Raw genomic sequence first — 22,331 nt, 5'->3', positions numbered from 1 at the left:
CATGACTAACCTACTGCAATTCTTTGAGGAAATTACAAGCAGGGTAGACAAAGGAGATGCAGTAGACGTGGTGTACTTGGATTTTCAGAAGGCCTTTGACAAGGTGCCTCACGTGAGGCTGCTTAGCAAGATAAGAGCCTGTGGAATTTCAGGGAAGTTACTATCATGGGTGGAGCACTGGCTGGTTAGCAGGAAACAGAGAGTGGGAATAAAGGGATCCTATTCTGGCTGGCTGCCTGTTACCAGTGGAGTTCCACAGGGGTCAGTTTTGGGACCGCTGCTTTTTATGATATATGTCAATGATTTGGACTATGGGATTAATGAATTTGTAGCTAAATTTGCCGATGATACAAAGATAGGTGGAGGAGCAGGTAGTGTTGCGGGAACAGACAGCCTGCAGAGAGACTTAGATAGTTTAGGAGAATAGGCAAAGAAGTGGCAAATGAAATACAATGCTAGGAAGTGTCATGCACTTTGGTGGAAGATCTGAACGGGCAGACTATTATTTAAGTGGGGAGAGAATTCAAAATGCAGAAATGCAAAGGGACTTGTGCAAGATATCCTAACGGTTAACCTCCATGTTGAGAAGTTGTGAAGAAGGCAAATGAACTGTTGGCATTCATTTCTAGAGGTATAGAATATAAGAGCAGGGATGTGATGTTGAGGCTCTAAAAGGCACTCATGAGACCACACTTGGAGTATTGTGTGCTGTTTTGGGCTCCTTATTTTAGAAAGGATATACTGACATTGGAGAGGGTTCAGAGAAGACTCATGAGAATGATTCCAGGAATGAAAGGGTTACCATACGAGGAATGTCAGGCAGCTCTTGGGCTGTATTTCCCGGAGTTCAGGAGAATGAGGGGGGATCTCATAGACATATTCTGAATGTTAAAAGGCCTGAACTGATTAGATATGGCAAAGTTATTTCCCATGGTAGGGGATTCTAGGACAAGAGGGCACGACTTCAGGATTGAAGGACGTCCATTTAGAACTGGGATGCGGAGAAATTACTTTAGTCAGAGGGTGGTAAATCTGTGGAATTTGTTGCCATGAGTGGCTGTGGAGGCCAAGGCTTTGGGTGTATTTAAAGCAGAAATAAATAAGTTCTTGATTAGTCAGGGCATCAAAGGGTATGGGGTGAAGTCAGAGGAGTGGGGATGACTGGAAGAATTGGATCAGCCCATACACGAGGAAATCTGCAGATGCAGAGGTGTGTGTTGGATCAGCCCATGATTGATTGGCGGAGCAGACTCAATAGGCTGAATGGCCTACTTCTGCTCCTATATCTTATGGTCTTATGGACATGCTCTCTTCTCATTGTTACTATCAGGAAGGAGGACAGAAGTCTGAAGGCATACACTCAGTGATTCAGGAACAGCTTCTTCCTCTCTGCCATATGGTTTCTGAATGGACATTGAACCCATGAACACTACTTCACCACTTTTTAAATTATTTCTATTACTGCATTACTATTTCAAATTTAACTGCTTAATATACACACAGATTATATACATACATACTCTAATTCATTCATTTTTTCATATATTTATCATGTATTGCATTGTACTGCTTCTAGGTTAACAAATTTAACAACATATGTTGTTGATATTAAGTCTGATTCTGAAATGCAATATTAGCATTCATTTTGTGAGTTCTAGAATGAAAAAAGCAAGGTTGTAATGTTAAAGCATTGGTCAGATCACATACGTTACATAAAACGTTAAAAAGAGATGTTCCTATTAAAGCTCTCCTTTGTCACTTTAAAACTATGCCCTTTAATTCTTGATTCCCCAGTTCTGGGAAAAGGACTGAGTGTGTTCATCCAGCGTGATAAGCTGCCCTGACAAATCCTTAGGTTGTGTTGGATCATTCCTTGGTATGTAATGCAAATGACACATTTCACTGTACGTCTTGATGTACATCTGATAAATAAATGAATCTGAATAGCGCTCTCAAATTTCTACAAGATCACATTTCATTATCGCACTTGATAACAATAACCAAATACCAACTGATAGCAATAAATTCCTGATTCACTAATCTCCCTCCTGGCACTTATCTCTGCAAGTGGCTGAAGTGCTACAGCTGCCTCCTCACCTCCATTCAGGACCTCAACTAGACCTTCCAGGTGAGGCAGCACTTCACTCGCGAATTTGCTGTGTTCGGCTTTTGAGTCTGGTGCTCCCAAAGCGGTCTCCTCAACACTGGTGAGAGCCGTCATAAACTGGGGGACTGCTTCATCAACCACCTCCACTCCATCCATCAAAAATGGAACTTCTTGGTGGGCAAACATTTTCATTCTGACCCCCAGTCATGCTTTGACATTTTCCATTCTCCTCTTCCCATTCCCATTCTCCACTTGTTCTATGAGGCGACCCTCAGGGTGGAGGAACAACACCTTATATTCCATTTAGGTAGCCTCCAATCTGATGGCATGAATATTGATTTCTCCTTCCGGTAAAAAAAAAATCCCCCTCTCCACTTCTTCTATTCCCCACTCTTACCTCTTATCACCTGCCTATTACTCCTTCCTCCCTTTCTCCTATGGTCCACTCTCTTCTCCAGCCCTTTGTCATTCCTATCCATCTGGGTTCACCTGAGACCTTTTAGCTATCCTCTTTCCCCTCTGCCCACTTTTAATTCTGGTGTCTTCCCCCATCATTTCCAATCCTGATGAATGGTCTTGGCCTGAGGCATTGATTGCTTATTCATTTCCATAGATGCTGCCTGGCCTGCTGTGTTTCTTCAGCATCTCCTGTGTGTTGCTTTGGATTTCCAGCATCTGCAGAACTTTTCATGTTAATAAGCTCCTGAGTTTCCAAGGCATTGTCAAAGTATTTAATTTGTTCCAACAACCTTGATTATGAAATTTATGGAATCTTTTATGTTTGCCATGAACTGAAGCTGTCCGCTAGCCCTCTGTTGGTCTACGTTTATACAAGGGAGTGGATCAAAACTACCGAGGGGAATTGAAATCCATCATGTAGGAAGACAGATGTGTTTTCATACTATGAGGAAAACCCTGTGAGCAGGAACAGGCACATTACAGGAAACAGGAAGAAGGTTTGGTCTAGCCAATTCCTCCTCCGTGCATCAGCAATGTTTCATCGTGACATCCTTTAATGTCTACTCTTTCCAGAAATAATTTCAATTGTTTGCTCAGACTATTCCTACTGTCTTTGATGTCCTTCCCAGCTAACACATTCCATCATTCTATTAACCTTTCAGGAACTTTGTTCTGCTTGTCTTTCTTCCTTACTCATAGTTCTTTCACTTTTAGCTTGTCCCCATCAGGGATTCAGAATCAGAATCAGAATCTGGTTTATTGTCACTGACATATGTTGTGAAATTTGTTGTTTGACAGCAGTGTAATACATAAAAAATAATATAAACTCCAATAAGAAATATGTACTGTCTGTGTATATTTATACAGGAACACAAACTGGCAGTACGTAGACATGATCCTCAGTTGCTGATCTTGGTACATGAAGAGAGAAAAAGCCACCACTTTAAATGGGAGTTATACTCATGTAAAAGTATACATGAGATTTCCAGATGTTTCAGATGCATGCTTCTCTTCTGATGACTTCATAAAGAAACATATCGAAATAGATACCACCTATGAACCCCTAAGAGCCAAGACTAATAGAACGTGAGCCAATAGGATTCAAAGGTCAACTGAAGGGGTAGCCAATCAGGACCAAGGCAAGCAAACGAGGAGTTATACGAGGAGCAAACGAGGAGCACTCCCAGAGAGAAACACCAACAACTGCGCATTGAGGATGTCACCTCGACTGGTGATGAAATGCCTGCCAAGCTCGGTGAACACAGCCACATCATATATAAAGTGCCTATAAAAAGTATTCACCCGCCTTTCATGTTTTATCATTTTACAACATTGAATCACTGTGGCTTTAATTTGGCTGTTTTTTGACACTGATCAACAGAAAAAGACTCTTTCGTGTCAAAGTGAAAACAGATCTCTACAAAGTGATCTAAATTAATTACAAATATAAAACACAAAATAATTGATGGTATAAGAATTCACCCCCTTTAATATGACATCAAATAATCACTGCCACCTCCAATTGGTTTAGACATTACATGACTAGTTAAATGGAGGTCACTGTGTCCAGTCAAGGTATTTCAATTGATTGTAGTAAAAAATGCATCCATATCTGGAAGGTCCAATTGCTGGTGAGTCAGTATCCTGGCAAAAACAAGACAAACGAACACTCCAAGCAACTCCATGAAAAGGTTATTGAAAAGCATGTCAGGAGATGGATAAAAGAAAATTTCCAAGTCACTGAATATCCCTTGGAGTCCAGTTAAGACAATCATCAAGAAATGGAAAGAATATGGCACAGAATGATCGTGCAAGAAGAGAACCATTAAGGGAGGCCAGCAAGTCGATGACAACTCTGGAGGAGTTACAAGCTTCAGTGGCTGAAATGGAAGAGACTGCGCATACAACAACTGTTGCCTGGGTTCTTCACCAGTCTCAGCTTTATGGGAGAGTGGCAAAGAGAAAGACACTGTTGAAAAAAACTCACATGAAATCTCATCTCGAGTTTTCCAGAAGGCATGTGGGAGACTCTGAAATCAGCTGGAAGAAGGTTCTATGGTCAGATGAAACCAAATTTGAGCTTTTTGGCCATTAGACTAACTTCTATGTTTGGCATAAGCCAAACACTGCACATCATCGAAAGCACACCATCCCTATTGTGAAGCATCATGCTGTGGGGAAGCTTCACTGCAGCAGGCCCTAGAAGGCTTGTGAAAGTAGAGGAAAAAAATGACTGCAGCAAAATATAGGGAAATCATTGAGGAAAACCTGATGCAGACTACAAAACTATGACTTGGGAGAAGATTTGTTTTCCAGCAGGACAATGACCCCAGACTTAAAGCTAAATTTACATAGGAATGGCTTAAAAACAAGAAAGTTTATTTCCTGGAATGGCCAAGTCAAATTCCAGACCTCAATCCAATTTGTGCCTGGACTTGAAAAGGGCTGTTCACTCACTATCCCTATGCAATTTGATAGAGCTTGAGCAATTTTGTAAAGAAGAATGGGGAAAAATTGCAGTGTTCAGATGTGTAAAGCTGATAGAGACTTATCCACACAAACTCAAGTCTGTAATTGCTGCCAAAGGTGCATCTACTAAATACTGACTTAAAGGGGGTGAGTAATTATGCAATTAATTACTTTGTGTTTACTAAATAGTACATTTAGGCCAAATTGTCGAAGTTAGTTTTCACTTTGACACTAAAGAGTCTTTTCTGTTTATCAATGTCAAAAAAGGCAAATTAAATCCACTGTGATTCAATGTTGTAAAACAATAAAACATGAAAACTTTTAAACTTCCAAGGGGGGTAGGATGAATACTTTTTATAGATACTATATATATATAGAATCTTTAGTGTGTGTGTATATATACACACACACTAAAGATTCTTGCAAACTTCTACAGGTGTACCATATCCAGAGGACACTGCACAGGACTGGAAATGAACCACACAGTTGTAAACTCAGCCAGCTCCATCATGTGCAGTAGCCTCTCCACCATCAAGGACATCCTCAAAACGCAATGCCTCAAAAAAGTGGCATCCATCATTAAGGACTCCATCATCCAGGACATGCCCTCCTATCATTGCTAACATCAAGGAGGTGGTGTAGGAGCTGGAAGACAGACACTCAATGTTTTGGAAACAGCTCCTTTCCCACTGCCATCAGATTTCTGAATGGACAATAAACCCATGCATACTAACTCACTTTTCAAAAATTTGTTGATCTCTTTATGCACTACTTATTTAATTATTATATATGTAAATTTCTTATTGTAATTTATAGTTTTTATTATTATATTTTGCCATGTATTGAGGCTGCAAAACAACAAATTTTACAACATGGCAGTGATATTAAAGCTGATTCTGATATAAAAAATAAATTAAGTATGGAGCAAAAATGGAACAAAATTAGTGAGGTAGTGTTCATGAGTTGGCTCAATGTCTGTTCAGAAATCTGATGGTGGAGGGGAAGAAGCTGTTCCTAAAACACTGAGTGTGGATCTTTGGGCTCTGAAGTTAGTAATAAGAAGAGGGTGTGTCGTGAGTGATTGGGATCCTTACTGATGGATGTTACCTTTTTGACACACAGCAACATATATGGAGTAGTTTTAATGTATTTCTTCTCTTAAGCTTATAAACATAGTATAAATGAGCCAGGAGTCTGATTTTAGTTGGAAGGAAACTCACTGCCAATGCAAGTAACAAAGTTTGTTAGAAAGGGAAAGCTTGCTTTTAGATAGCAGCTTTCAGTACCTTGTGATGGTCTTTGATGTCTAAGGCCAAATTAACATCTTTATCATCATTAGAGTGGCATTCTAGCGTAGTGGTTGGCACAATGCTTTACAGTTTAAATGACCCACGTTCAATTCCCACCACTGCCTGTAAGGAGTTTGTGTGTTCACCCCTTTGACCGCCAGGGTTTCTTCCCACAGTCCAAGGATGTACTGGTTGGTAGGTTGATTGATCATTGTAAATTAGTATCATAGAGAAGTGCATAACAGAAACTGGCCCTTTGCCCTATCTAGTCCATTCCAACCGCCTACTCCCTACAATCTGTACCTGGACCATACTATTCCCATGTATCTATTCAAACTTCTCTTAAACTTTGAAATTGAGCTCACATGGAACACTTGTGCTGGCAGCTTGTTTCACACTCTCACAGCCCTCTGAGTGAAGAAGTCTTCCTTCATGTTCCCCTTAAACTTTTCACTTTTCGCCCTTAAGCCATGACCTCTAATTGTAGTCCCATCCAATCTCAGCGGAAAAAACCCTGCTAACATTTGCCCTGTCTATGCCCCTCTGCATACCTTATCTGTACCCCCCATAAAATTGTCCTGTGATTAGGCTAGGGTTAAATTGGGCATTGCAGGGTGGTCTGGCTCAAAGGGCCAGAAGGGCCTACTTCATGCTGTCTCTCAATAAATAAATAAATAAATAAATTGTTGCAAGTGTGAAACATGATTTCCCATGGCTGGAGAGTTTAGCACAAGAGGGAATAGGTTTAATTTGAGATCTTGGAGGTTTAGAAGAGTTCCAACGGGGTAGTTTTTCACATAAGATGGCTGGAATGTGGTGATGGGAGAGGTGGTGGAGGCAGATACACTCAACTCTTAAGCATCATCTAGACAGGTATCTGAAGTGCTAAGCTTGAGGGCGCAATGGAACAATGTACATAGGTACGATGGTCAGCAAGGAGATGGTGGGTCGATGTTTTTGTACAGTATGAGTCCATGACTCTTTGACTAATTTGTACACAGCAAGGTCCCATAAACCTGCAGTCTGATACTGACAACATGAGCTTGTAATTGCCCGACCTGACTTGGGGCAGCATTGTAGTGTAGTGGTTAGCACAATCACTGCTTGGAGTTCGGTTCTCACATCTCTTTTTCTCTCCGTGACCATGTGGGTTTCCTCTGGGGATCAGCTTCCTCCCACATTCCTAAGATGTACAGTATGGGTTGGGGTTCGTGAGTTGTGGCCATGCTTTATTGACACTGGAAGCTTAGCGACACTTGCAGTCTGTCCTCAGTGATTTGATTTGACATAAACAATGCACGTCACTGTACATGTGACAAATAAAGCTAATCTTCCTTTACTCTAAGGCTGACTGGGAGATAAATATTACTGAGGCTTCTAAGCCTTTTTTGGAAATCATGGCAAAGTCACTTTCATGTCCATGTGAATGGGAAAATGGAAACTTATCTTCAACAACCCTGTGGTGCAGAGCCCACTGCGTATGCCATTGGGGTTGAACACAGAATCTATAAACTTAAAGCTAAGATGTTCCTTGTGAAAAGGTGCATTAACAGAGTCAGATACAGAATGTTTACCATAGGATAGTATAGCACAGTACAAGCCCCTTCAGTCCACAACATTTATTTATTTAGCGATACCGCGTGGAGTAGACACTTCAGAACCTGCAGACCAGGTTGCGCGAAGTCCCACAACCTAATCGTGGGACAATTTGTAATAACCCATTAGCCTGCCCGGTACATTTGTAGGATGGAACTGGAGCGCCTGGGGAAAACCTACGCAGTCCATAGGGAGACCGTTCAGAGACCCCTTACAGAACAGCGCTGGAATTGAACTCCAAACTCCGGAACACCCAAAACCGTAATACCTTCTTGCTAATCCTTACACTAACATGGCGCCCATATTATGCTGATATTTTAACCTACTCTAAGATCAATCTAACCCTTCCCTCCCGCATAGCCCTCCAGTTTTCTTTCGTCCATGTCTCTATGTAAGAGTTTCTTAAATGTCCCTAATATACTTGCCTATTCCACCATCCCTGCCAGGATATTCCACATACCCATCACTCTGTGTGAAAAAACCTACCTCTGACAGCCCCTTATACTTTTTCCAATCATCTTAAAATTATGCCCCCTTGTATTAGCCAATTCCATCCTGAGAAAATGTCTCTCGCTATGCACTTGATCTATGTCTTTTATCATCTTGTACACATCTATCAAGTCATCTCTTGTCCTTCACTCAACCTGTTCTCATAAAACATAATCCTAGTAAATCTCATTTGCACCTTCTCTAAAGCTTCCACATCCTTTCTATAACAGGGTGACCTGAAGTGACCACAGTACTCCAGGTAGCTAAAGTACATCTCATTTCTGAACATAAACTGTCTGCTCTGGATAACTTCCAAGTAAATACACTCATTGGTCACTTTATTAAGTGCCTCCTGAATCTAATAAAGTGGCTGCAGAGTGCACACTCGTGGAGTTTTGTGGTGTAGCCCATCCAGTTCAAGGTTGGATGTGTTGTGCATTTAGAGATGCTCTTCTGCGCACCACTGTTTAATTGTTATTTGAGTTTCTGTCACCTTGAGCCAGTCCGACTATTCTCTTCTGACCTCTCTCATCAACAAGGCATTTTCACCCGCAAAACTGCCGCTCACTGGATGCTTTTTGTTGTTTTTTTGCACCATTCTCTCTGTAAACTTGAGAGACTGTTGTTCATGAAAATTGTAGGAGATCAGCAGTTTCTGAGATACTCAAAACACCATGCCTGGCACCAACAATCATTCCATGGTCAAAGTAACGAAGATCACATTTCTTGCCCATACTGATGTTTGGTCCGAACAGCAAATGAACCTTTTGACCACGTCTGTATGCTTTTTTTGCATCGAGTTGCTGCCACATGATTTAATATTTGCATTAATGAGCAGCTGCATCTAATAAAGTGGCCACAGAGTGTAGTTCTTTAAGCAGTTCTTGTCACCCTGTTACAAGAATGAGGTGGGAAATTTGAAGAGGTTCAGCAGGATGCTGCTTGTTTTAGACAATACTAGTTATAAGGAGAGGTTGGGAAAACTCTGGAGTGTCAGAGGCTGAGGGGAGACCTCATTGAAGTAAGGAAAATTACAAGAGTGGCTCTTGTAACTGGAGCCCAGTGGCTCCAATGACTACAGACCGGTGGTGCTGACCTCCCACATCATGAAGACCTTGGAGAGACTTGTTCTATAGAAGCTCCGGCCTATGGTTAGGCCACACTTAGACCCCCTCCAGTTCGTCTGCCAGCCCCAACTAGGAGTTGAGGATGCCATCGTCTACCTGCTGAACCGTGTCTACGCCCACCTGGACAAGCCGGAGAGCACTGTGAGGGTCATGTTTTTTGACTTCTACAGTGCGTTCAACACCATCCGCCCTGCTCTGCTGGGTGAAAAGCTGATAGTGATGCAGGTGGATGCTTCCCTGGTGTCATGGATTATTGATTATCTGACTGGCAGACCACAGTATGTGCGCTTGCAACACTGTGTGTCAGACAGAGTGGTCAGCAGCACTGGGGCTCCACAGGGGACTGTCCTGTCTCCCTTTCTCTTCACCATCTACACCTCGGACTTCAACTACTGCACAGAGTCTTGCCATCTTCAGAAGTTTTCTGATGACTCTGCCATAGTTGGATGCATCAGCAAGGGAGATGAGGCTGAGTACAGGGCTAAGGTGGGAAACTTTGACACATGGTGCGAGCAGAATCATCTGCAGCTTAATGTGAAAAAGACTAAGGAGCTGGTGGTGGACCCGAGGAGGGCTAAGGCACCGGTGACCCCTGTTTCCATCCAAGGGGTCAGTGTGGACGTGGTGGAGGATTACAAATACCTGGGGATACGAAATGACAATAAACTGGACTGGTCAAAGAACACTGAGGCTACAAGAAGGGTCAGAGCCATCTCTATTTTCAGAGGAGACTGAGGTCCTTTAACATCTGCCGGATGATGCTGAGGATGTTCTATGAGTGTGTGGTGGCCAGTGCTATCATGTTTACTGTTGTGTGCTGGGGCAGCAGGCTGAGGGTAGCAGACACCAACAGAATCAACAAACTCATTCGTAAGGCCAGTGATGTTGTGGGGGTGGAACTAGACTCTCTGATGGTGGGGTCTGAAAAGAGGATGCTGTCCAAGTTGCATGCCATCTTGGACAATGTCTCCCATCCACTCCATAATGTACTGGTTAGGCACAGGAGTTCATTTAGCCAGAGACTCATTCTACCGAGATGCAACACTGAACGTCATAGGAAGTCATTCCTACCTGTGGCCATCAAACTTTACAACTCCTCCCTCGGAGTGTCAGACACTCTGAGCCAATAGGCTGGTCCTGGACTTATTTCCATTTGGCATAATATACTTATTATTATTTAATTATTTATGGTTTTATATTGCTATATTTCTACACTATTCTTGGTTGGTGCAACTGTCATGATACTCAGTTTCCCTTGGGATCAATAAAGTATGTCTGTCTGTTTGTCTAAGAGACAGTAGATTCTTTCCCCAGGTTAGGAATGTCAAATGCTAAAGGTCATAGCTTTAAGGTGAGAGGGGAAAAGTGTCAGGACACTGAAGCAAGGACCCAATTGCAGGCTGAGTACTGTGCACACTGTGATATTTACTGAGTAGCAAATCCAGGCGGGTAATAAAAGTTGGCATCAAAGTTCAGGCAGAGATCAAAACATCCAGAGAAATCCAAAATCAGGAAACGGGCAGAGTCAATATTCAGACGGACAGAGTACAGATACAAATGCTGGAAAGGCTCAGGAAAACTCACTAGCACAATCTGGTAACAAATGGGTGAAAACACAGGATTGAAATACACTGAGCAATAAACAGAGAGGCAAATGATAGGTGGAGCACACTGAGACACAGGTGGCAGCAATACAGGTAATAATGAGAAACAGACAAGAGACGGAGTACTCAGTAATGCAGGGGCAGGGGCAGGGGCAGGGGCAGGGGCAGGGGCAGGGGCAGGGGCAGGAGCAGGAGCAGGAGCAGGAGCAGGAGCAGGAGCAGGAGCCAGTACAAAACCACAGACTGACAGCTAGGGGGAAACACACAAAAAAGACAGAGCTCAACTGGAGGTACTGACAAAAAGTTTTAAAGTTGCGAGTGGTTGGTTTTAACACAGAGAGTAGTCAGTGCACGGAGTGTGTGCCACCAGGGGAGGTGGTGATGGAAGCAGGCCCAATTCTGGAGTTTGAGGGTCACTTAGAACCTTCTTCCTGTTTTCTGCAATGTGCTCATTCCTGTGTTTTCATTGTGATTTCAAAACACAGCTCTGTTTCCAGATGATGGATTTGAATTCCTTTCGGTAGAGTCATAGCATCATAGAATACTACAGCAAGGAAACAGGCTCATCAGTCGATCTGGCATAGACCAGACCATGCTGAACTATTACACTGCCAAATCCCATCGACTGAAACCCGGACCATAGTCCTCCATATTCCTCCAATATATGCACTTATCCAAACTTCTCTTAAATAATGAAATCAAACGCACATCTACCACTTCCACTGGCAGCTTTTTCCACACTCTTACCACCCTCCGAGTGAAGATTTCCCCCCTCATCTTCCCCTTAAAAATGCCACTTTTCACTCTTAACCATGACCTCTAGTTCTAGTTTCTCGCAACCTCAGTGGAAAAAGTCTGCTTGCATTTACCCTATCTGTACCCCTGATATGACCTTATTACACCATTCTATGCCTGACACATAATGATAATAAACAAGTTCCAATTCCAATCCGTCTCTAGACCCCTCCTATTCATATGTTATTTTCAAAGTTCAAAATAAATTTATTATCAAATTATCACCATATACAACCCCTGAGATTCAATTTCTTGTGGGCATACTCAATAAATCTATAATAGAATAATAAACATAATAGAATCAACGAAAGTCTGCACCAACTTGGGTATTCAACCAGTGTGCAAAAGGCAGCAAACTGCGCAAATGCTAAAAGAAAAAATAATCATAATAAATAACTAAGCAATGAAAATTGAGAACATGCGATGAAGAGTCGTTGAAAGTGAGCCCATAGGTTGTGGGAACAGTTCAATGATGGGTTGAGTGAAGGTATCCCCTTTGGTTCTAGAGCCTGATGGTTGAGGGGTAGTAACTGTTCTTGAACCTGGTGGTGTGAGTCCTGCAGCTCCTGCACCTTCTTCCTGATGGCAGCAGGTAGAGGAGAGCATGGCCTGGGTGGTGGGGGTCTCTGATGATGGACGCTGTTTTCCTGTTTTCGTGTAGATCTACACGATCTACACATCGTGTAGATCTACACGATCTACACATCGTGTAGATATGCTCAGTGGTGGGGAGAGTTTTACCTGTGAGCCGTATCCATTAATTTTTGTTCAAGGGAAAGGGCATTGGTGTTTCAATACCAGGCTGTCATGCAGCCAGTCACTATATTCTCCACCACACACCTATAGAAGTTTGTCAAAGTTTTCAATGTCATGCTGAATCTTCACAAACTCCTAACAAAGCAGAGGTGCTGTTGTTCTTTCCTTGTCATTGCATTTACATGCTGAGCCCAGGACAGATCCTTTGAAGTGATAACACCGAGGAATTTAAAGTTGCTGACACTCTCCACCTTTGATCCTTCACTGAGGACCAGCTCATAGATTTCTGCTTTCCTCCTCCTGAAGTCAATAATCAATTCTTTGGTCTTTGGTCTTGCTGACATTGATTAAGAGGTTGTTCTTGCAAGAGATCTTGTAATCATTACTATTGACACTGCCTCAACCACTTCCTCTGGCAGATCATTCCATGGAGAAGTTGCCCCTTGAGACCACTCAATCCTACACAAATTCTACACTATTCCCCTTTCTTTTACCACTCCCACATTCTCATCGCACACCCCCCACCCCCCGATTCCACCACTCGCCTACACACAAGGACCTACTACCAGTAACCTACTGGAGCACCCAGTGGAAATACACATGGCCACACTGAGAATGTGCAAACTCCACACAGACAACACCAGAGATTGGGACTGGCCCGTGTCTCTGGCACAGAAGGAAACTCATACTTATAGAAACAGAGAAGACCCAGACCATGAGGAATATGCGTCATCTGTCACTGGCTACATCAGTAAGTGTGTAGATGATGTTGGTACCTCAAGAATGGTCATTTCATAGCCCAACCAGAAACCGAGGATAAACACAGAGGTGTGCTTCCTACTCAAAGCTCGGACGTTGCCTTCAAGCTGGCTGACAGAACAACTCTCAAAGTGGCCAGGAGAAACATCATCTTAGGCCTCAAGAGGGCGAAGACTGCCTTTGCTTAAAAAATTCTGGAATACCTGTCCAATTCACTCAACTAAAATCACCCCATTGCCACAACACATGGACTCACTTTTAAGGACTCTTTGTCGCATGTTCTTGATATTTAATGCTCATTTGTTTATTATTATTATTTAATCTTTTTGCATCTGCACAGTTTGTTGTTTTGTTTTACACATTGTTTGTTGTCAGTCTTGTTGTGTGTGGCCTTTTAGTGATGCTATTGTGTTTCTTGTATTTACTGTGAATGCCTGCAAGAAAATGAGCCACATGGTTGTATATGGTACTTTGATAATACATTTACTTTTAACTTTTCAATAACAATACCCGGCGTACGTGGCTGGGCATCCAGGGCATCTCTGACTACTCAAGGAAAAGCGTTAATTGGACCAGTGACGCCTCCCTCCCTGATGCTCTAAACAACTGTTCTGTGGCTTGCAAAACAATTCTGGTCACGAAAACTTCTCCTCTCTCAGGTTAGCAGAGAACTCTACACCTTCAGAACGAAACAACTACTGCATGATGCACTGACACCAATCATCATGAGGTGCCTTGAATGGCTGGTAATGGCACATATAAGAAACTCCATTCCTGCCACATTGAGCACTCACCAATATGCTTACCGACAGAACCTCTACGATAGATGCTGATGCACCATCAATAACTCTCAGAGACATGAGGTGAGATACAGGCTTTTATTGGCTGGAAGAAAGAACAAGCAGCAAATGACCACCACACTACATCCTGGAGACTGAGGCCGGGGCTGTGTCTCCAATCGCCTTTATACCGGGGTCCGTGGGAGGAGCCACAGGAGCAGTCAGCGGGGGGTTGTGTCCAGACAGGTATATGTAGTTCACCACAGATGCCGTGGCATCTGTCAAACACCTGGCCCTGACATTATGTCAGAATGCTGTTTCTGTATTTCAGCTTGGCATTCAACGCTATTGTCCCACAGACTTTGGTGAACAAACTCCTACTCCTCGGTCTAAATACGCCACTGTGTAACAGGGTGTTGGACTTCCTAACCCCCAGATTTCCGATAATCAGGATGCAGAACTGCTCCTTCCTCCCCGTAATCCTCAACACGGTGTTGCCCAGGGCTGTCTGCTGAGCCCACTGCTGCACACTCTGCTCACATATGACTGCACGGCCAAACACCCGAGAAATCACATGGTCAAGTTCACCAATGACACAACAGTGGTGGGGCTCATCTCTAACAAGGATGTGATAGCCTGCAGAGAGGAGTTGGAAAAGCTCAAGGCCTGGAGCCAGGCAAATAGCCTTTTCCCCAATGTCAACAAGGCAAAGGAGATGGTTATTGACTTCAGGAGAACTCACATCCCTCTTTACATCAGCGGCACAGCAGTTCAAACTCCTGGGAGTGTACACCTCACACAGACCCAGAACACATTCCACACAATCACCCACACCTCTGCTTTCTGAAGAGGGCAGGACTATGCACTTCTATTCTCACATTGTTCTGCAGATGCACAATAGAGGCTGTAGAACAGAAACTGCACTGCGGCAGAGAGGAAGGCTGGAAATCAGGTAGTCAAAAGTGCCCAATGCATCACTGGCATCAGCCTACCTGTCATCAGGGACATCCCACCCACCCTGCTCACGGACTGTCTGTCCCTCTCCCGTCAGGGAGGAAGCTACGTAGCATCCACACCAGGATCACCAGACTCTAAAGCAGTTCCTTTCCCCAATCAGTAAGACTGATCAATACCCCCACACCCCCAAACACCACTACTGGTACTAGTTACTTCCTGTCAATCACCTTATGTACAGACACTCTTGTGCCTAGCATCACCTCTATGGATATCAGTTTTTGCACAGTATGTAAACTATTCTATGTACTTATATTTATTGTGTTTTTTAACATTATATTGTGTTCTTTATCTTACTGTGTTGTCATGCTCTTCATATCAGCTCATCATCCAGAGTGACGCAACCTTCCACACGGGCCCGTTGGACAGATGCATGGATTGGAATCATTCTGAAGGTTATGGACCTTCAAATACTATGAACTGGGATCAGCTTGGATGGGGCTTCATGGTCAGATAGACCGGTTGAGTAGAAGAGCCTACTTCTGTAGTCTTTGACCCTGTTAGAACTCCCAGAGAGTTTGGAAGCTTGCATACCTCAATGGCCTGGGAAGCCATGCTGACTGAGTCAAGCCCATTTGCTCTGGCTCTCATTGGGTCACCCATGCCAAACAGGTCAAAGGGTAGAGGCCAGACTAAGAGTATCCCCCGGTCCTCCAGGTTCGGAGGTTCAGCTCAGGGCTAATAACCCTAACGGGTCAAACAAAATTGTCATGGAAGGAGCAATGAAGAATCTGTCTACGTCTGAGCGTGCCGGTATTCCTGAGTCTCCACCAGAAATCTGCATGACTGACAGTAGTGAAAGCAGCGAAGCAGCTACCGACATGGTGGAGGAAGCCCTTAATGCGGCCAGAGACGGAGGATCTTCATTGCTGCCCTGAACAGCAGTAGCATAGTGGACAGTAAGTGAGTACGCTGTCTGAGCATATGAAGGAGTCTTTGTATCAGATAGTTCCACCAGAATTACAAGAAAACAGGCAGATTGTCCATTTCTCATTTCTGTTTTTCGCCAGTTAGAGCTTTGCAATAACATTGATTGAAGATGAAAAGATTAGCTTTATTTGTCAGCTATACATTGACATATTAAACCATCGCTTGTGTCAATAAACTGCGCAATCCGAGGAGGTTGCTGGGAACAGCCTACAAGTGTTGCTATGCTTCTGGCGCCAACATGGCATGTCCACAGCTCACTAACTCTAACCTGTATGTCTTTGGAATGTGGGAGGAAACCGGAGCACCCGGAGGAGACCCACGTGGTGACTGGGAGAATGTACTATCTCCTCATAGACAGCAGCTCAGATTGTGAAGTATTATACTAGCAGTAACGCTACTGTGACACGCATAGCCGTGATTATAGCATAGATGTTGATCGGGGGGGGGGGGGGGGCATCCGATCTGATAAACAGTCACTCTGACAGTGCTGCCTGCAGCACCCCCCCCACCCCACCTTAGCAATGCCCTGACCACGGAACATAACCAGAATCAGGTTTAATGACATGACATACAGTACGTCATAAGATTTGCTGTTTTGCAGCAGTAGGACAATGCAATACATAAACGCACGATAAACCATAATAAGAAATAGTTCTAGAAAAATCTAATTGAATATGTGGTGCAAAGAGAGAACAAAAATAGTGAGATAGTATTCATAGTTTAATTCATGGACCATTCAGAACTCTGTTGGCTGAGGAGAAGACGCTATTCCTGAAATGTTGAGTATGGGTCTTCAGGCTCCTGTACCTCCTCCCTGATGGTGGTAGTGAAAGAACATGTACTGGGTGATGGGGTCCTTAATGGTAGATGTTGCCTTTTGGTTAATAAAATTTAAAAAAAAATCAAACATGCCAAAAAATTGACAATTACACATATATGTAATTTATCTATTTAGAGATATAGCACGGAACAAGTCCTTCTGGCCCAACGAGTTGTGGCGCCCAGCAACTCACCTATTTAACCCTAGCCTAACCACAGGACAATTTACAGTGACCTATTAACCTATTAGCTGGTACATCTTTGGACTGTGGGAGGAAACTAGAGCACCCAGAGGAAACCCATGCGTTCACAGGGAGTACATACAAACTCCTTGCAGAGGGCACTGGGATTGAACGCCGAGCTGCTGTAACATCATGCTAACCGCTACACTACCGTGACATCGACTCCCTAACGGCTCCCACGACACAATGAAGTGTTTTTGCAGAGATATAGCCAAAGTAATTTAACCACACAGATGATAAGACTACTGGTAAATTACTTTATCATTTGATATTTAGTTCCAGCTGCTCCCCATGGGCCTCTCTGACACCAGGAAGTGATGGTTGTTCTAATCACTATAACATTGTAAACATGACAGCAGGATTTCCTGCCACCCTGTTTTCCTCCAAAACTGGTAAGCCCCATTCCAAATTGTCCTGGTGACCAGAATAAAATCATAAAATCAAATAGTGTGGATAAGGGGCGGAATTTAAGTCACTATAGCTATGTTTCAAGCGGTGAACCAATTAATCAGACCCTTTCTACACAGCATTGCGATTATCGTTTTCAACTGTATTTTCAGATCCATTCTGAAGGTGACTGTTGTGTCTGATCCCACAGACGCTACCTTCAAGATCACATTTCACTGTGAGAAACAGAATAATTTTCTCCTCATCTTCCCTCTGAACATTGACCCAATTATCTTAAATCTGCTCTGCCTAATTGCTGACTCTCCAGCAGCCTTCTTTCTTGAATTATTAAAAATCCTGCTAACTTACAACATCATTAAAAACTATGTTTTAATTTTGTTTCCTGCAGAGAATGACCTCAGCTTATTAAAGCAGCGATTGAAGAATATCATTTGGGTGCTGGGGGGTCCGTCATTAAGAGCTACATCACTGCGGAAATGCCCTCTTCCAGAAGTTTTTTTCAACTCCGCCATCAGAGAATTCAGAAGAATGGACAATGAATTCGTGACACTACCTCACTCCTTTTGTCTTCTCTTTGGACACTTATTATTTTAGGTTTTTATTAGGTACACCTGTGCACTTGCTTGTAAATGCAAATATCTAATCAGCCAATCATGTGACAGCAATTCTGTGCATAAGAACATGCACATGTGGTCAAGAGGTTCAGTTGTTGTTGAGACCAATCATCAGAATGCTGAGGATATGTGATCTAAGTGACTTTGACTGTGGAATGATTGTTGTTGCCAGACAAGGTGGTTTGAATAGCTTAGAAACTGCTGATCTCCTGGGATTTTCACGCTCAACGGTTTGTAGAGTTTACAGAGGATTGTGTGTAAAACAAAAAGCATCTAGGGGGTGTCAGTTCTGTGCGTGAAAATGCCTTATTAATGAGAGAGGTCGGAGGAAGTAGCCGGACTGGTCCAAGCTGACGGGAAGGCGACCGTAACTCAAATAACCACACGTTACAAAAGTGGCGTGCAGAAGAGCATCACTGAGCGCACGACACATTGAATCACAAAGGAGATAAAATCTGAAGATGCTGGAAATGAAAGTAATACACACAAGATGCTGGAGGAACTCAGCATGCCAGGTAGCATCTATGGAAAAGAGCGAAGAGTCACTGTTTCAGGCTGAGAAACCTCGAAGTGAATGGGCTACAGCAGCAGAAGACCCAAACGTACTCTCAATGGCCACTTTATTGGGTACAAGAGGTACCTAATAAAGTGGCTACTGAGTGTATATTATATATTATTATAATTTATAGAATATTTTATGTATTGTACTGTAATGTTGACATAAAACAACAAATTTCACAACATACTGTATGTCAGTGATACTAAAGCTGATCGTGATTCTGGCTCTGATTTCCTTTGGAACTCTCTTCTGCATCGTTTCTCTTCGGGGGAGCGTGGAATTTTACGCTGCAGCAGGGGTTACACGACAAAGTTTGTTCAATGGAAGTAAGTTGCTCAGAGGTTTTCAAGAAAGAACTTAAAAGGGGATAAATATATCTGAAATAAAGGTAGCAGGTGCTGGAAGTACTCAGCAGGTCAAACTGCATCGACACCTAAATGAATCTCTGCCTTCCTTTCCTTTTGAACTAACAACAAGCAGCTAAGAGCCATATTAAGTCCACAGCTGCACACATTGCTAAAAAGTAGCTACTGCCCAGCAGAGTCTTTTGTGGACATTTTCTGGACTCTGATAAGTAAAGCAAAAGGAAATATCCCTCACTAATAGAAGCAGGCAATGGTTTTAAGCATTAACGCCACAATAGCATACATTGCAAATAAAACGTAGCTACTGCCCAGCAGTCTTTTGTGGACACTTTCTGGACTCTGATAAGTAAAGGAAAAGGAAATATCCCTTGTTAATAGAAGCAGGCAATGGTTTTAAGAAGCTTAAGAACAGAACTTGAACTTGCATAGACCTTGCCACAGAATAAAGAGTCAAAGGCACTTCTTCATAAAGTGCACTGCCAAGTAAAACTTGACTCCGTGATACGTCAGAGGATAGAGTGGGCAAATGCTTGGATAAAAATGCTGGTTATAAGATGCACGTTAAAGGAGACAGGTGAGGAGCTTCAGAGAATAAACTTTTGAAATTAAGGCATTATGGATGTGGACAATAAAGAGTCAATGAAGAGATGCAAAATATATAGAACTTCCGTACAACAGCATGCCATAAGTGAAGAATACTTCTCTTCCAAATGATTCTTGCCTGAACTCTGCCCATTTATTAAAGGTAGCAAGCACAACTACTGCATGGGGTTCAGGTTTCTGTTGCCCCACTTACCGCACAGTAGGACGAATTTCATGGAGCCCGCAGCCAGTGACCAGCCCTGCGATCCGAGTTGGGATGTGCAGCCACAGTTCTCTTGCTTTGAGGCGGCACCAGTTTCCTGACAAACTTCTTTCCTGCCTCTGAACTAAGGATCTGAGATCATCACATCCTGCACGGAGTCAGGAATCCCAACAATCAAAGGCCTTCATTTCTCTTCCCAGAAATTTTCAATAATAGTTATAATGTATGAACAAAAACAAAACGACCCATTAAAGGAAGAAAGAAATCAAACAAATATTTAAAGATAAGGTTAAAAATGAAATAAATTAAATTTTCCACAGGTGGTACTGCACCCCGTGTGGCCCCTTCTATGTTGGTGAGACCTGACATAGATTGGGGGACCGGTTCATCGAGCACATTTGCTCTGTCCGCCACAACAGGCAGATTTTCCCAGTGGCCACCCATTTTAATTTTACTTCCCATTCTCATCCTGACATGTTGATCCATGGCCTCCTCTATTGCCACATTGGAGGAGCAACACCTCATATTCTGCTTGGGTAGCCTCCAACTTGGTGATGTGAACATTGATTTCTCTAACTTCGGGTCATTTCTATTCCCCCCCCGCCCCCCACAGCTCTTTTTCTATTCCCCATTCAGGCTCCCGTCTGACCCCTTCTCTCCTCTTCACCTGCCCATCACCTCCGTTTGCTGCCCCTCCTTCCTCCCTTTCTCCCATGGTCTCCTTTCCTATCAGATTCCTTCTTCTTCAGCCTCTACCTTTTCCACTTATCACTTAAGCTTCTCACTTAATCACCCCCTCCTCCACCTCCCATTTTCTACCTCAGCTAATCCACCTATCATCTGCCAGCCTGTTCTCCTTCCCCTCCCCCTCCCCCACTTTCTAATTCTGGTTCCTTCTCCCTTCCTTTCCAGTTCTGATGAAGGATCTCGGCTCAAAACATCGACAGTCTATTCTCCTTCATAGATTCTAGCAGATTGGCTGAGTACCTCCAGCACTTAGTGTGTGTTTTACTGAAGTTTGTATCCATAACCATAGACTAACTGAAGCAAATTAGTGTCAAAGATATATTGTTACCAATGGCAAATCCTACATCAATATACACCATATATCTTGATAAAGAAGGCAAGTGTATTTAAAGGATTGACAAGAGATTCTGCAGATGTTGGAAATCCAGAGCAACACATACAAAATACCAAAGGAACTCAGCTGGTCAGGCAGCATATATGGAGGGAAATAAGCAGTCAATGTTTCAAGCTGAGAATCTTCATCAGGACTGGTGATCCTTCCCTTTGCATTCACTGTGGTACAGCATTTGTTCTAACCACTGTTGGGCTTGTCTCCCTGCATGCAGATAGTCACAAAGCTGGTCCCTCAACACCAGCTCCAAAGCAAAGAAAGCCGAGGAAAGTCCATCTCCCCCACCCCACCCCCCATCCTCATCACATTCTACAGGCGTTGCATTGAGAGCATCCTGAGCAGCTGCATCACTGCCTGGTTCGGAAATTGCATCATCTCGGATCGCAAGACCCTGCAGCGGATAGTGAGGTCAGCTGAGAAGATCATCGGGGTCTCTCTTCCTGCCATTTCAGACATTTACACTACACGCCGCATCTGCAAAGGAAACAGCATTATGAAGGACCCCACGCACCCCTCATACAATCTCTTCTCCCTCCTGCCGTCTGGGAAAAGGCTCCAAAGCATTTGGGCTCTCACGACCAGACTATGTAACAGTTTCTTCCCCCAAGCTATTAGACTCCTCAATACCCGAAGCCTGGACTGACACCTTGCCCTACTGTCCTGTTTATTATTTATTGTAATGCCTGCACTGTTTTTGTGCACTTTATGTAGTCCTGTGTAGGTCTGTAGTCTAGTATAGCTTTCTCTGTGTTGTTTTTTTTTACGTAGTTCAATCTAGTTTTTGTACTGTGTCATGTAACACCATGGTCCTGAAAAACATTGTCTCATTTTTACTATGCACTGTACCAGCAGTTATGGTCAAAATGACAATAAAAGTGACTTGACTTGACGATTGTGGCAAAGTAGTAGTGGTGGTGGAGGAGTGTAGAGGGATGAGTTAGTGAGAGGAGATAGTGATCAACCCAGACCCTTCGGTAACAGTAAGCACAAGAGATTCTGCAGATGCTGGAAATCCAGGTTAACTCACACAAAATGCTGGAATAACTCAGCAGATTAGGCAACATCTATGGAAGTGAATGAACAGTCAATGTTTTAGGTCAAGACTCATTATCAGGACTGAATTTGAAGGTGCTGTTATGTGGTGAACTACATATACCTGTCTGGACACGCCCCCTGATGACTGCTCCTGTGGCTCCTTCCACAGACCC

General features: G+C 43.3%; 1 protein-coding gene across 1 annotated transcript in view; it reads right to left on the bottom strand.

The window, feature by feature from the left end:
• The window catches only part of adgrl4 (adhesion G protein-coupled receptor L4), a 154,049-nt gene extending 133,954 nt beyond the window's left edge, over nt 1-20,095 (bottom strand). The window contains exon 1 of the mRNA XM_073062561.1: nt 19,977-20,095. Within this exon, the coding sequence (XP_072918662.1) occupies nt 19,977-19,998 (22 nt within the window). The 5' untranslated portion in view covers nt 19,999-20,095. The remainder of the gene's footprint in view (nt 1-19,976) is intronic.
• Between the last annotated feature and the right edge of the window lie 2,236 nt (nt 20,096-22,331).

Source organism: Hemitrygon akajei, chromosome 12, assembly GCF_048418815.1.
Source record: "Hemitrygon akajei chromosome 12, sHemAka1.3, whole genome shotgun sequence".
Taxonomy (NCBI): domain Eukaryota; kingdom Metazoa; phylum Chordata; class Chondrichthyes; order Myliobatiformes; family Dasyatidae; genus Hemitrygon; species Hemitrygon akajei.
The sequence above is the reverse complement of the archived record's forward strand: the minus strand, read 5'-3'. Positions and strand labels throughout refer to the sequence as shown.